Source organism: Xiphias gladius, chromosome 2 (genome assembly GCF_016859285.1).
Source record: "Xiphias gladius isolate SHS-SW01 ecotype Sanya breed wild chromosome 2, ASM1685928v1, whole genome shotgun sequence".
Classification (NCBI taxonomy): Eukaryota; Metazoa; Chordata; class Actinopteri; order Istiophoriformes; family Xiphiidae; genus Xiphias; species Xiphias gladius.
In genome coordinates this window covers 3,055,961-3,072,101 of record NC_053401.1, presented here as the reverse complement: position 1 = coordinate 3,072,101, position 16,141 = coordinate 3,055,961, and the positions used below count along the sequence as shown (strand labels likewise).

Genomic DNA, 16,141 nt, shown 5'->3' with positions numbered 1-16,141 from the left:
ACGAATAGGAATTGGCTGGGCGACATCTGGAGTTTGCATGGTCCCTCCTCTTTGTCCTTCCTTTTAATACATCTTTTTTTTTTTTTTGCGAAGACCCCGCCTTACACGTGTCCCGGTTGTGGAGCTTAATGGCTGTGTTTGCTGTTCGCAGGCGTGGAAGACGCGACTCGGCGGGTCTTGTTTATCCCTCCATCGCTAAACGCCTGCCCCGTCAAAAGAGTCTGAAACTGGTCAAGGCCGCAAGCCTGCACGTCAGAGTTCGCCGAAGTTGAACCCTGCATGAACACGCTTCACACACTGGCTTTGCCTTTGCAAGGGAATTCGCGGTGGTTCCATTCAGCCTAACTCAGTCTTATTTAGAATAGTGGTCGCTTTAAAATGCATCCTCACCTGCTGGATTTTTGAGGCCGCTATCAATATTTGAGAACTTTGAAAAACCGATAACAATATGTCGACCAACATTCATGTATTTGTGAAAACTCGCTTCAATTTCTCTAACTTCAGAGTTTTTAAAATCTGGTGTTTCTTTTCAGTGAAAATCTGTAAAATAACGTGTGTACACAGTCAATGCAAAGAAGAGACCAGAATCTGTGCAATTCTGTAAATGTTGACACGCGTGTTTGAGCGTACACACACACACACACACACACTCGAAGGATGATTAACCAAACAGATGCGCCCATTGACTCGCTCATCAGAGCCTAATTACAAGGCTGTTGCACTAGAAACTAGTGAGTCCCAAGTGTGGTGGTGGGAGGCTGATGGAGTGTGCGCTTTGGATACTCCACACACACACACACACACACGACCAGAAATGTCATTCATTTGGAGATGACACACGAGAGTCCCACATACATCAGGACGTGAGACGCACGCTGACAGGCAGGCGAGGTCACAGAGCGGAGCTGATTTAAGGCTCAGCTCATCCTCACACATGGCTGTAAACCACTCGTCTGACTCCCTCTGCTTGACTCATCGGCTCCAGTAATAGGTTTAGTGTTTGTTTTTTTTTGTTATCTAGAAAATGGCGCAAAATGTCCGTCATAATTTCCCACAGCCCAAGGTGCGACGTCTTCAGATGTCTCGTTTTGTCCGACCAACAGTCCAAAGCCCAGAAATATCCAGTCTACCATCATGCGCGACACAGAAAAGCATAAAATCATCCGAGATGCCCGAACCGGGCTCCCTTATAAAGCAATTAATTGATTATCCGAATAGTTACCGATTAGCATTCCGTCGATCAACTCATCAGTGAATCGAAGAGTCGTCGCAGCCCTAGAGCGAGCGAATCTACGCGTGGCACCACTTTTAGCAGGACTTCTGTCGTGAGCCGCAGAATCAGCTTTATTTGCAGTTTGTTTATTGTTATTCATTATGTTCTGAGTAGTGAGGAGTTGTGCTACAAGTTATCTGTGGTGTCACTGAACGGTTTCAGTTAGTTGATTAAAAAATGCTGCAGAAAGTTCGACGTTGTTCGACGTGCGTGAGTAGGTCTTAAGTCGGGCAGACGCTGTGTCGATTCAGCCTCTTCAGACCCAAACTGTTTGCCCCCAGCGAACCTTCGATTGGGGCTGGTTGTCGTTTGACGTGCGGGGTGTGTGTGTGTGTGGGGGGGTCATCATAACGCCTGAACGGTCAGTGACGACTGGATGGGTTTATGGCGTGACAGAAATCCTGCTCGCCCCATCCGCAGTTTGGGCGGCTGCACGGTCTGATTTCCTTCACGGCTGCTGTTGAAACATCTGTTGTAGACTGTGGGGAGCCTGGTTTAACGTTACTGGACCAGGACTTTTACGTGCCGCGGCTAAAACTGTGGTCTCGACGGAGACCGCGGTGGTGTCGATCCTCTGCCCGGGCACACCTCTTGTTTTTAGGAATTTGGCCCCATTCGACCAGTTCGTTAGGAGCTACTTTGGGCCCCGGGGATGTTTTGGGAACATTGCCCATTGATGTGAGGACTTTACATTCATGCCCCCAGTCAAGTCACCAGTGCACGCATGCACACTCACACACACACACACACACACACACATTTACAGTCCCAACACCTCCCGTCTCTGCTGTATAACTGTTCTGGCTGCTTGGGTTTTAGCAGCTGCAGGCGTAGAACTCACTGCTGCGATTAGCTTCACAGTTTGGGTTTTAATCTGCTTCACCCGGAGTCCGACGGATTTTCCATCTCTTTGTGGACACTGAATTTCTATGGACTGTTCTGTTTTCACGGCCGCCTCTCTCTCTCTATGTCTGTCTCTCTGCCCACATTCTCTTCAGGAGCTCGTCCAGCCGGATGGTCGCGGTTCACCTTCCAAAGCCCTTTGCTTTCGCTCAGGCACAGCGCCGAGCAAACTCACGCATACGCTGTTTTTTGTCTTTGACAGCCCGAGAGCAGCTCGGTTGACGGGTCTGCCGGTTCTGAGTGACTTTTGGTGACTGCCAGAGGCTTCAGCTACATCTCTGAACAGATAAAATTGTGGATTTCTCACTTTCCTGTTTCATTTCCTGGCATCAAATTACACTTATTAGTGGTTATTTCACTCTGATCTATGCATGTTTTTGTGGCATTATGTCTCTTTTGTACTTTGTAACTTGTAAGCGCTTAAATTGAGACGTAAAGTAAGTAAATTAACATCGATGAACAACATCCTAGGTCAGAACAACATCCTGTGAAATAAATGATCGTACGCAGAGAACATTTAGCTTTTCGAAGGCCGTACGTCGTTTTAACCACATGTACGTTAAACATGGAGTCCTGGGTGAGGCAACGATACCTGGCATAACTGAAAAGATGACGCTGACGCAGGATATAGGACGATATAGCAGTGCGACACACACCGACCGTGTCGCGTGGCGTCACGTCAGTCGATGCCTGCGGCGCGGGCTGCTGGTAAATCGGTCGGGATGTGATGAAACTGCTGCTTTTCCCGAGCATTGGCTCGAGTTGTCCCTGGAAATCAGCAAAGGGGGCCCATTCAAAATGTTCTGGGCTCACAGAGAGAACAAGTTCTCGTCCAGATTCCTTTGTTGCTCTGTGGCTTGGAAGATTCGCTAAGTGTTACAGGAGCTTGGCAGCTGTTACATATTTGGACTGAAAACAAGGGCTGCTCTCATTATCAGTTCCTTTTTCTTTCTTTTTTTCTTTTTTCTGTCCGTCAGCTGATTATTCTATGAAATGTCGGAAAATCTCCAGAATCCAAGGCGATATGCCCTCAAGTTACCGGAGATCATCAGTAGTGATATAAAACAGAAGAGCTGTGAATCCTCACATTTGAGAAGCTTTGAGCATCAAATGTGGGTGGTTTTTTTTTCTTTTTACTTAAGGAAGGAGTTGAACAAATTAAACAGCCCCTGAAACAGCGTTTACACAGTCACTGGACAGCTTAGTCTACCACAGAGGTTTCAGAGTCCCCCGTACCGGCTCCCTCGCAGGTGAAGCCCTGAGACACATTTCTGCTTCGTGAGTGAAGAAAATATTAGACGTGGAGAGAAAATTTATTTTTGTGTTTGGTCTTTCACATAATGCAGCTGTGGTGGAGAAGAAAAGACACCATAACCCCACCGCCTCACCACTGCCTGATATTTCATCTAAGGCCTGATGTTTTGTCAGACTAAACCCTGTGTGAAAAACCTCTACCTCTGCGGTGGACAAAGCTGCCCCTCTTTGAAGGCCTCTCTAACACTGACCTCCTGCTGTTCGCTTCCTTCCAGCTGGTCAGGAGGATCTACAAGGGCGTTCCCCTGCAGCTCCGGGGGGAGGTTTGGTGTCTGCTGCTCGATATCCCCAAAATAAAGGAGGAGAAGAAAGACTTCTACGAGGTAAATACTCGGCGCTCTCCGCCTGCCTGCCGGCCGGCTGGCAGGTGGCGGTCCCGCTCTCCCACGGCAGTCTGTAAAACCTGTCCGGCGCAGCAGCTCTCAGTGCAGCACAAGCCTCGTAAAGATTCACGAGCGAGCCGGCACCTTGGATTCATTTGATTTTACTGAGCCTCCGTGTTATCGTGGGCGCGATGTGGGTCTAGAAGCTTAATCGTGTTTTGGTGTGAAGCTGCACGGCTCGTCTCTGCAAAGAACCGTAAAGAACTATTTTTTTGTTGTTGTTCTTTACAGTTCTTTAAACTTTGGGTCCCATCAATGTAGCGCTGCCTTCGGTTGCTGCGGAAGTATCGTAATTATGAGTTGCGGGCACGTTCGGAAAATACAGACAGAAATTTTCTGTCCTGTGAGCAGGTAAACTGCGTCGACGATAATCCGCTCTTATCTTTATCACATATATGACGTCCCAGCCAATAGAGCGGTTTAATGTTTTAAGGGAACGCGTGAAGGTCAAAATGCAGGAAACTTCGTTTTCATTAACAAGACTAAATAATTTTTTTTTTTTTAATTCTTGGATTGTCATAAAGGCTCGAAGTTTGAGCTCCTCACAATGGTCAATTTCGTGGGAGCCGTTTAATTCTAGCTCTGCGGGGGCAGCTGACGTCGTCGTTCAGCGAGGTGAGATGTGATTGGGCCGAATTGACGCAGCAGAGCACGCAGCCATCACCGTACGAGCCCATCTTTGCAGTGGTTGGTACCAGATGTTTTCCAGACTAAGATTTGGGAGTAAGCAGTTCTGTCAAGGCTCAGTATGAGATGTTTAGTTACACTTCAACGCTGCCTTCAACCTTGCAGACACAGAACGTGTTTAAACTAACGAGAAGTCCTCACAAGAGTACATAAAACACAAGTGTACGATAGGTTTTTGTGATGTGGGACGTCCCGCCGCCGCCGTCGTCTTCTTCTTCTTGAAGTTCTCTGTGCCACGTCTCTGTCTCTGACCTCTGTGATTTATGGTCGTCTACAGAAATTAAAATCCAGAGCCAGGGGACTCTCCCCTGACATCCGGCAGATTGACCTGGATGTGAACCGGACCTACAGGGACCACATCATGTTCATGCATCGCTACGATGTCAAGTAGGTAACCTCCACAACGCGTCCATGACTACGGTAAAAGGTAGGGGACGCTGAGGCCTTGAGGCCTGTGAGGCGGGAAGCTTGGCGGGATTAATCGCACGTCACGAGGAATCAATTCTTTTTCTATTTGTCCCAGAAAGAAAATAAAGTAAAGTAAATTCTCTCTGCATCGGCTGAACAGGCAAAGAAAAGACCCCAAACTTCACTTCACTCAAGAAATACGACTTTACGGTCCCGCCCTCAGTCTTTGACTGACACGAAACCTCAGGAAAAGTCTCAGGCAGAAACACCACGGGAGCTAGCACTTAGCGGCAGGAATGAAGGCAACACTTACCAACAAACTGTAGAGGACTCCCTGGAATGAATCTTCAGACTTCATACGGCTTACTGTCAGGCTGGAGAAAGAAAGGTCTGGTTGCACATAAAAAGCCTAAGTAATTAAGCGGATGTGGTAAAACTATCAGGGAACTCTGCCCCGACTGATTCCTAGAATGTGGCGCTCTCCCGCCATGGAAGTGAGGTCTCATATCCCCCTTTTCTGTGCTCTGACAATCAGCAACCAAAAACCGCTCCCTCTTAGTCTCATTCAAGAACTACCGCTGTTTTAACTCTATAGCAACATGTGTATTTTAGCCAGAAAGTTAAAGCCGTGGGAGCTGTTAGAACCAAGTCCGACCTATGAATGACCGTCCTGGGTGCTAACTGTGTGTTCGCGTTTGTTCTCAGGCAGCAGGCCCTGTTCCACGTCCTCACGGCCTACTCCATGTACAACACGGTGAGTCATTCACGCTCTGTCTGCGGGAAACTGCAACCATTAATATGCTTTTACCGTCTTTGTGGGTCTGTGCGTTTGTTTCTTGCAGATCTTGAGTAGGAATTTTTTTTTTCTTTTTCTTATTTATGATTTCGAAGTAAGCTGTTAATCCAAGCTGTTGCTTTAGTGTTCGGATGCATTTACACGAGTGAAGAGATTAATCAACAAGGACACAAGTGATTTCCACAAATTTTAATGTTTCCCAGTGAATGCAGAAGTCATAATTAATCACATGAAGTTCCAGTACAATCCCCGTCTGACACAAGGAAGATGGTGCGGATAAACAGAAACAAATGAGAAGTAATGCGTAATTTGTTCTGATTCATCTGAATGCAACCGACGTAGCCAATCGTACACTACATGGTGGTGTTGACGATGTTTAGCTCGCTAGCAATGCCTCACATAAGAAATACAACAAAACAGAAGAGAGAATGAATGCACGAGTTTTGTATAACTCAGGTAAAGGTTTGATGAGTCTGTGTCCGGCTCATACACACACATGCAGTAAGTCCCCCAGCTGACTGGTGTGTGTGTGTGTTTGCAGGAGGTGGGCTACTGCCAGGGCATGAGTCAGATCACAGCTCTGCTGCTGATCTACATGAACGAAGAAGACGCCTTCTGGGCTCTGGTCAAACTACTGTCTGGGCAGAAGCACGCCATGCACGGTAACACACACACACAGGTTACCTTACCTAAACCCCCAGTGTCCACTGGATGTGTCTGTGCCAGCTGCGTCCTACTACTAATCTAACGTGTCAGGTGACTTGAAATCCATATACATTTCATTTGTCACTCACTGCGTCTCAACACAGACGAAACTAGTTTTTCCGTAGACCGAACAGTTCATCCTTGACCTCAGAAACAGCAGCTGACGACAACCTCCCCACACGGTCCACTGGAGGCTGTTCTAGTTCCGTCGCATTCAGATCTTCCTCAGCTGATACTTAAATTTCTGTCTAGAAGACTGTGATTTGACTGAACACTCCGGAGCAGCTACTAACAAACCTTGTGGGGAGACAGTTCAGATTGATGTAGCAAGAGAGAGAGAGACAGGAAGACTTTTCCTGGTGTTAACATACAGTGCACTATTCAGAAACACAGGCAGATAAGAGGATGTGGTGAAGTACAGCCACAGAGCATATGTTGATACATTAAAACGAGCTGCTGAACTGTAAAACACAGAATCTTGGCAAAACCACTGAGTACTACATTGGAAAAGTTGCTGCTGAAGAACAGATGCTTCTGAGACCCAGAGACATGGTGCCACCAAAATGCAACACAGCCTCATCCAGTGGACGTCCCAGGTACTGCTCTTCATGTGTCCAAACCCGATGACACGGCTGGAAGGGGGCACGCGGTCCCCTGACCACAATTATCAAGTCTGTGATTGACGCTTGCTCAGAAAAAGAGAGAAAAAAGGTCCCACTGATATCTGCCTGACTCTTGTGAAAATATTATTACAGCCATGTCTCTAAACACGCTCGGGGATGTGCTCTATAGACTATAAACATACGTGTTTTAAGGCATAATCACCAACTGGGCCTGAAAGCCAGGAAATACACTGCAGACAACCAATTACGGAGAAGACACGGACTCACAGTTTGGCCGCGGGGCTGGTCCAGCTGCCTGCTGCTGCCATCGCGAAAGCTCAGCTGGAAGATATTCTCATTTGTGTTAATGCTGATGCCTAAATACTGTGTGTAACTGCAGGGTAAGCAGAATGGGACACAGCCGAAAAGATTGCGGCTCACTGCAAGTCGAGATCTGAGGCAGTCCAGTTAACCCACTCGTGGCTTCTGTCCTCACCTTTAGGGTTTTTTGTCCCCGGCTTCCCGAAGCTGATGCGTTTCCAGGAGCACCACGATCGTATCCTCAAGAAGATGATGCCCAAACTGAAACAGCACCTGGTGAGACACACAACACTGCGGTGGCTATTAATAATGTAGCAACTGCTCGTACTGCCAGAAAGAAAACATAACATCACAAATGATATAAATTTTGTGATAGAGCTGGAGGTATTTTTTCAGCGTTTCGGACCTGCTGTCCTTCACAAATGTAGCTGTTAATATTGTTGTTAATAATCTGAATAAGCAGTTGACACCACAGACAGAAAAATATCAAAAACTATTACTGGTTACATTGAAATATTTTACCAGAATATACTGGTTACCAGTCTTTTAAACAAATCCATGGAAATGGAATTGAAACAAAAACTTTCAATAACTCGGGGACTAAATGAAACTGTTGACGCTTAATTGATGTTATTACAGTTTTTTTAGTAGCACTACTACTAATTTGATGATTATACTGCTGATATTTGTGTTTTCTGGACATAGTGTATAGAAGACATCTTTTACTCATTTCGATGGATTCTCTCATTTTTGACGATCGAGGTGATACTACATTTTCATGAGATAAATAGATAGTGACTTACACTGATGTCAAGAGAGTCGACGTGCTGGGAGTAGGAGGTAAATCCTCCCTGAACGGATGCTGCTTTTGTCACTTTCATGATTAATTCTGGAGACGCTTTTACGCGGCACCGCTCCAACTCCCTCCCCTGCTCAGTGCGCTAAAACGGATTTTCTGTCGGGTTTGTTTGTTCTGCTGCAGGACAACCAGGAGGTGTTTACCAGTCTCTACACCATGAAGTGGTTCTTCCAGTGCTTCCTGGACAGAGTGAGTACATCAACAGCAAGCTGGTCCCACATTAATAGAGTCTAACAAGGTCCCAGCCGTAGGGTTTTGTTGTTTGCCTGTTTTAAGTTGATCGGAACATGAATTTGTTTAAGCTCCCCGTAGCCGGACATATTTAGTGTTTAGTCTTTAGTTATTGCCCCTGAGACAAAAATCAACAACGAATGGATGCTACTTCCCAATAAATGCACCTAGTTCCTCCGGAGTACGTTTTCTAAAAACTACAGTTCAAGGAAATGAGTGAGCCTTTCTATGAAAATGTCTTCAGTAGGGGCCAAAGGGCTTGTAGATGACAGACTAAAACGTTAGTTGTTTTTGGTCTTTTCATGGGATTTGGTGACAATAACAAAAGCACTGATGCGTAGCCAGCCTTTTCCTTCATGTGAGCCAAAGCAATACTATCAGTCTGTGAGAGGATCTTTAACTTTCTCCTCTATTTGTTGCCAGACTCCCTTCACACTCACCCTCAGGATCTGGGACATCTACATCTTAGAGGGTGAACGAGTGCTTCCTGCCATGTCCTACACCCTCCTCAAACTGCACAAGAGTAAGACCGCTTACGCTCCACACCGGTACCAGCTGCCTACCTCTCGTAGGCAGAAAAGGTCTAATCTGTGTGTGCGATTGCAGAGCACCTGATGAAGCTGTCCATGGAGGAGTTGGTGGAGTTTCTGCAGGTGACTTTGTCCAAAGATTTCTTCTTCGAGGACGACTTTGTGGTTGAGCAGCTACAGGCGTCCATGACGGAGCTCAGGAGGGCGAAGCTGGAGCTGCCTGCACCAGGTAATGCTACGGCATCATGCACACAGACGCAGCAGAAGGAGCTGTAATACAAAAAAGGGACATTTTCGACTGTGATTTTTGGAACAGTGGCGATGTCTCTCTGTGGTTCTCTTGCAGCCACAACTAACAACCAAAATACTGCTCTGTTCCTTTTGGCATTTCACTCCAGATCTGCTCTGAAGCGCTATGTAATTTGTTACATTTCATTCAGAATTGATTAATAGTATGCTGATTTTATAAAGGAAGCCTTTTAGCTGGACTAACACGATATACACGAGTATGTTTCTATAAATAGCAGTCATTATTATTTGGTTTTCGGTATCCTTAATTTGTTAGTGATACGACACCTTTTATAATTCGTTATCAAGCAAAGAGGGAGAATTTACTGCTTTTTTCCTCCATTGTTGTAAACTGACTGTGGTCATAACAACAACAAAAAGCCATTTAAAATCATCACCTTGGCCTTCATGAAATTGTAATGGGCATTTCTCGCTACTTTGAGATTTTATAACCTCAACAATTAGTCTATTAACCTTAACACATTGGTTGTCTTATACACAAGTGTGTCCAAATTGAAAAATAGCTCCAAAAATCAGCGATCCAGAGCAGTCAAACACTCCCCAGGAACACTCAGCGTTGTCATCCTGAAAGGTTTTCTTTACTGTTACATACAATAAAAAGAAGAATATCAGGTGACCTGGCTTACAGCTGTCCCTTAGCTTGCCTATGAATTTTTCTTATCTTGCTCTACTCAATAATCTGCCTTCTCTCCCTCTTCTTTCAAACAATGTTAGCCAACAACAACAAAAGTGTGGCCGTGAGTGGGGGCCACATTCCCTCCTACGACACTAACCGGTGGGCTATCCTGACTGGTCTTCCCTCTCCATGTCTCTGTCCATCTGTTCCTCAGTCAGTCCGTCCTGTCTGTCGCTTGTCTGTCCAACAGCACTCGGGTTTTTACCTCACAAACTAGTCTTCCAGCTGTTTCCCCCCACATAATACTTTTTTTTTTAAAAACTAAGTTCAGATGCATTGCTTCAGTGCTTACTTGGAGTCCTTGTCTTTGTATCTTGAGTTTTTCCCCCTTTTCCCCATGTTTTGATTCCAAAGTGGCTGCAATTTAACCTCCATCCATAAAGGTTGTTCAGGTGACATAATCTGCCCTCTGGTGGCCAATTAAAAAGGGACCGTATGATACTGTTTTTAATCAACAGCTGAGATGTACATTGACTATTTAAACTTGAGGCTTATTATTATTATAAATACTATAATTAACCGCACTTTTCTCATGGTACAACTAAGTACGGACTTATATTTGTAAAGATGGGTTAATATGTCGCAAAAATACACTTTAATTTATGACTGTAATGAATGGATCTACACCTGCCCTCAGCAGTGTTAGTGAAGAGGCTGCGTGTCGTCCTCGTCCTGTTTTTAGTCTTTAGTCAGTTGCTTGTCTAAAACACCAGCAACCACATTTTTTTGTAAGATTTCTGCTTCCTTCTCTTCTTCCAGAGCCCACACAGCTGTAACAGTAGCTGTCTGTTTCTCTGCTCGCTGACAAGATAATGAGCCACTTTTCTGACACTGAAGGACTTGTTAAACTTGTTTTTAACAACCATCTGCAACCACATTTTCTGCTGTGTGTGGGGGGTGGAGTATTTTTTAATTTGCATTCGCTGAGCCGTGAGAAATGTGTGGTTCTATGGTTCTGTAGTTTTGAACTTTACTAGGCATAGTTAGAGTTAAAAGTTTCATTCTGCTTTTCTGTCACAAACTCCTGTAAAAACTGAATTTAGGCCAATATGGGATATTGACTTTGAAAGGTACAAATAGCTGATCGTTTGTCCTAATATTTATTATCAGTCAGTACAATCAGTTTGTCCATTCAGGTCGAAAAGATAAGAAAAGGCTCTGCACGCTGTCCAAAGCTTAAAACTACAACATCTTGGGCAAACAGACAATTATTTGGAAGGAAGATTCTGTATTAGCGGGACACTATTGTTGCACCACTCAGAATGTGAGTTAAAATAATTTAAACACACCTTGACTTTGTTTTAAAATTAAGGAAACTTTAATTATTTTTGCTTCTATTTATTTCTTTGCTTCTATTGTTATTCTTATGTCTTGCTACACAGCTCCCTCGTTCAAGCTGTAGCTACAGGTTTTGAACATAAAATTTCCATTCAAAACTGTTACAGTCCTACATTTTTATCCAATTAAATAGGCAACACATCTCAGTATTCAGTGTATTTAAGTTGCAATGGACAGTGTTTCCCGTATGTGCATTCAGCAGCGGAATTGAGGGCTGCTGCTGAAATTTCACACGATTCATGAATATTCACAACAAAATATAACCGCGGCAACCAGAGCCCCTCAAGTGTCAAAAGCGCCCAGAACGTGAATGAATAACCCCATCTATAACGATTCTAAGGTCGTTTTAAGCCACGCGTTATTACGGGTCACACGCTCGTGAACACGCCCGCAGCAGAACCGCTGCTGAAAAAAATCCAGGGGGAAATCGAGATGGTATTAAAGTTAATCTAGTCTGGTAAAACAATGCTATGAAATTATTTCTACATGTCAAGAGTTTTTGATTGTTCAACCTACAAAATGAAGCTAAACATTTGCTCTTACTCAGTACAGGAAAGTTATTTGTATTTTTTTATATTAGTTTTTCAAGTGACGATAAAAGATGAGATGAAAGGCATCTACATCCCATGCCCTGAGTGTGCCAGTGATTCATATTTAAACGGCAATTTCAATTGAAATTTGTTGTTTATCTGCCATTTCAGCCAAAAAATAAAGAAAGATATACAGTACATCTGAGTAAAACCTTAATGGAGTTGCTTGTGAGATTAATTTATGGCTTTCAGAATTGAATCTGCAAGATTCAGAGGAAGAGTAAACTATCACCGTGCCTTTACTGTATCTGAAAACACATACGGGAACTTACCTGGACTGTGAACAGAGAGTCTCCAGTGGAAAAGGATTCCTGAAAGAACACAAAACTCTTAATTTTCTGCTGGAACCAACACTTTGCGACAGCTCCTCTTTCAGTTTTAAACAAATAATTTTGGCCAGTTGTCTGGCAAATGTATTTGACTAAACATTTTTTCACATACACTGATCCAAATCAGATCAACACTAATGAGGAAAACTGGATGAGGAAGGAAAAGAAGCATAGGTTAGTTTCCCCTGTTGCTTTAACCTATTTGGAGAAAAGAGGAGAAAAAAGGTCAAGGTCGGTGGATAAACTTGTCAAGGACAGACACTTCAGTTCATGGATTCAGTGCCAATAAGTCCATTTCCTGGATCACTCCCACAGCACTTCCTCTACCTCCAGCTGCTGCCTCCTGGCCTGACTCTGATCACATTTTCCCTTACAGTCCCCAACGCATCCGGCGTCTTCACTCTGTACCTGTTCCTGTCGACTCTGTTTTTATTTCTTTGTGACATAAAGCAGCAAGTTAAGGTATTAATGAACTCATAACTTGTAACATGTTCTGCTTGTAGAACAGTTACAACTTTACTGCAGGCTAAGTAGTCTAATTTAGACATATTTTGGTGGTTGTAATGATTGTACTTAGAAGTCTCAGTACATTTAAGAAAGTTCATTCATCAAGAATTATTTCTGTATGACCTTTCGAGTCTGGGGCTACTGCTGCAGCTAAGTGCAGTTTAAGGAAATGGAGTGGGACTCCATTTCAGGGACCACTAAATTGATTGTCACTCGTTAATTGAGCCCCTCAGCAAGCCGGGAATTAATATTAAACATTATTTGTGATGTTTTTTTCTGTCCTTTTCTCTTTGCCTGTGGAGATGCCATTATGTGTCGTCATGAATGTAATTCTCCTTTATTTCTACCTCTCTATGGCAGTGGTGTTGCATGAATCCATGTCCCTGTTGTGACTCGCCATCCGATGTGAATCAGCGCCGTACAGTTTTATTTCCTGATGATTTTCTCAAGTGTTTCCACTGTTTTCATCTTACAGGTAAAGAGGAAGAGTTTCCCAAGAAGCCCCTAGGGCAGCTTCCTCCTGAGCTGGCACCAGCAGTGATGAACCATGTGGGCAACGGTCAGAGCCACGCCGAGCCAGCCGAGCCTCCCGGGGACGCGAGTCCCGTACCAGACCGTCAGCGGGAGAGTCGGCCCCCCAGCCGGTCGCGCCGGGACTCGCTGGATAAACCGATCCGCCAACACAAGGCTGACAAAAGGGATGCCCGTTCCAGGGGATCAGGGGAGATCCCCAATGAGCAGCAAAAGCAGTCCACTTGCACCACACCTGAGAGGGGGGCAGCACCTCCCTCAGCGCTCACCCCTACACCACAGCTCACCACAGTGGATAGAGGGAAGCCTCAGAGCCACGCCACCGCCAACCACAACTCCAACGCGGCCTCCAGCTCTCACAAAGACATCACTCCCCGCTGGTTCAAACCCTCCGAGATGAAGCTGGAAGCAGTCAAAGCGGCAGCCCGGGACATCCAGCTGAGCAGAGGGGCATCGCCAACCCCTTCCAGCCCAGATGACGCTGCTCTTCCACATCGCCGACCACGATCCAAGGGCTTCATCCCTGGCTCCAACAGAGGTTCCAACGCCTCCCAGTATGACAACGTACCAGGGCTGCCGGAGCAGGATTTCGAGATCTTGGAGCTTGAGAGACCTCCGTCCAGAATTAGGACCCCCCGTAGTGAGACACCCTTCAGTGTATCGTCCCTCCATCAGGGCAGCCCCAGCCGGGGACCCAGCCATGCAGAGAGTGTTGTCTCCGTCGCATCAGGGCCCAGGATGACCAAACACCCTCTTCCTCCTCCATTTTCCCACAACAATCCACCAGGGGTCCAGGCAAGCTACCCTGGCAGCCAGAGCCAGTACCCTACCCCACCCAAGCAGCCATCCCCAGGCAGAACTACTACAGAAGTCCCCATCTTCCATCCCGCCTACAGCATGAACCTTGACCACAGAGGAGAGGAGAGGCTCTATGCACCACCTTCCCGGTTTCCCCCCCCCTCCAGTGTGGCATACGGGGAACGAGCGTACGCCACCACCCAGCGGCAGCCCAACAGCCTCTCCCCGGAGAAGGCTCTTATGAACAACTCCTTTGCTACCTACCGCAGACAGCCGCCACCTAGCTCCACTCACAACCCCCGGAGCCCCAGGCCTCCTCCGGAGCATTCCCTGCAGCCAGAAACCCAGGGGCGCGCCACCCCTATCTACCTGCAACAGCTCACCTCCACCGCGCAGGTGTTCACTCAAGTGGACTACAGGTTTGAGGGGCATCAGAGAAGAGAGGTGAACCCGCACTATCTGCCAGAAGGTGGGCCTCAGCGGGCTGTGGATGGGCTCGTGCGGGCGCCAGGGGATGAGCTGCCCCCTCAGTCCCCAGGTGGAATGCCCCGTTCACCCAGCTTCCAGCAAGCCCAAATGTCTCCCGTTCAGGAGTTCACTTTTCCCGCCAACCCGGGGGGCCTGCTTCACTACAGGACACAGTTCCAGGGGCAGCAGCCCGTCATAAGGCAAAAGCTCCCCCAGCTGTTTGGAGGGCAACACTACAGGCACGCACAGGAGGCGTTTGCCATGCAGGAGTCAATGCTGCTGTAACTGAACGATAAGGAATTGGAGAGACACTGTAAAAAAAAAACTAAAAAAAACTGAGGTGTAGTCACTGACACTGTGGTAAAGACGAGCAGTAGTCCTAGCTTTGTTAGGGACCCGGGTCGGTTTCTGCTCCGTTGTTCTTTATGTGTGAAGTACTGACCTTCTGACTGTCATGCTGCATCGTAGCGTTGCAGGACACACCAGCCTCTGACGTTTTTACTGATCACTTTAAAAAGAGGAAAGAAAAAAAAAACTGACTGAAGATTTAATTTTATTTTTGGATGTAAATCTTTAACGAGAGGTGGCAGCATATATCTTTTAGAGTCTGATATGTACAGTGGATTTTTTTTTCTTTGTGTTAATATGCTGAATTGTTATCAGTAGCAGGGGAACATTCTCCTGTGAGAGCAAAATTCTGATTTATTTTCCATCTTTATTTTTGTATATGTTACTTACAGATATTTACATTAGAGATCAATTTACTCTATATGCTTGAATGTTATTTTTCAGAGAGAATAAGTAAAACTGTGTCCAATGATACAATTAGAAAGCAGTTCTAAACTGGTCACTAAGTTTTTGATTTCCATTTCAATCTTGAAATGCCTCCAATGTAGAAAGAGCAGGGTTTGTTGTTTATTTTTTAGTTTTGCCTTTTTAGTTTCAGTGATAATTTTCCTTCCCAATTAAACTGATGTGCAATGCATTTCTCTTCCACATCTCAAGTACAGTACATTGGGTATTTATACATATTTGAGGCCAGTGAAGTCTTTGGTTAAATGTCAACCCTGATTAGAGATTCAAGAAATAGAGCTAATGTGTAGTAAGATAAACACACGCGCACACACACACACACGTGTTTGATGGCTTTAAGTCATCCCATTTACGATGTTACGTTGTTTTTTGTTTTGTTTGTTGTTTGAAATTGCTGTACTGTAACTACCGGATCTTGAGCACATGCACCAGGAGAGGGATGTGAGCTGGTTTCTGGACAATTTGCTTTACTTTATTATGTCTAATTATTTTCAACACTGTCATATCAACTACTGTTCAGCTGCTGGCACTAACACTGGCATACAGAGTCATCTGGCACACACACAACACACACACACAAATGCTCATTATACATGTCACAAATGTGAGTCACACATTTTAACATTTAATTAGACACATTCCCTATTAGTATTCCTCATACTCTAGTTTTGATGCAGTAACTCTCAAACAGTACTGTTGTACTGTTCATTACATTCCCTAAGTTATCTTTGTTTTTTGTTAAACGACTAATTGCAGCCCATTCTGATACT

General features: G+C 45.3%; 1 protein-coding gene across 3 annotated transcripts in view; it reads left to right on the top strand.

The window, feature by feature from the left end:
* usp6nl (USP6 N-terminal like) overlaps positions 1-16,141 on the top strand; it is a 76,101-nt gene extending 59,960 nt beyond the window's left edge. For all 3 annotated transcript variants that reach the window (XM_040150475.1, XM_040150467.1, XM_040150483.1), the window contains 9 exons: positions 3,706-3,813; positions 4,838-4,947; positions 5,674-5,722; positions 6,306-6,426; positions 7,574-7,668; positions 8,375-8,440; positions 8,906-9,005; positions 9,089-9,241; positions 13,237-16,141. In XM_040150475.1, coding sequence (XP_040006409.1) covers positions 3,706-3,813; positions 4,838-4,947; positions 5,674-5,722; positions 6,306-6,426; positions 7,574-7,668; positions 8,375-8,440; positions 8,906-9,005; positions 9,089-9,241; positions 13,237-14,843 — 2,409 coding nt within the window. In that variant the 3' untranslated portion in view covers positions 14,844-16,141. The remainder of the gene's footprint in view (positions 1-3,705; positions 3,814-4,837; positions 4,948-5,673; positions 5,723-6,305; positions 6,427-7,573; positions 7,669-8,374; positions 8,441-8,905; positions 9,006-9,088; positions 9,242-13,236) is intronic.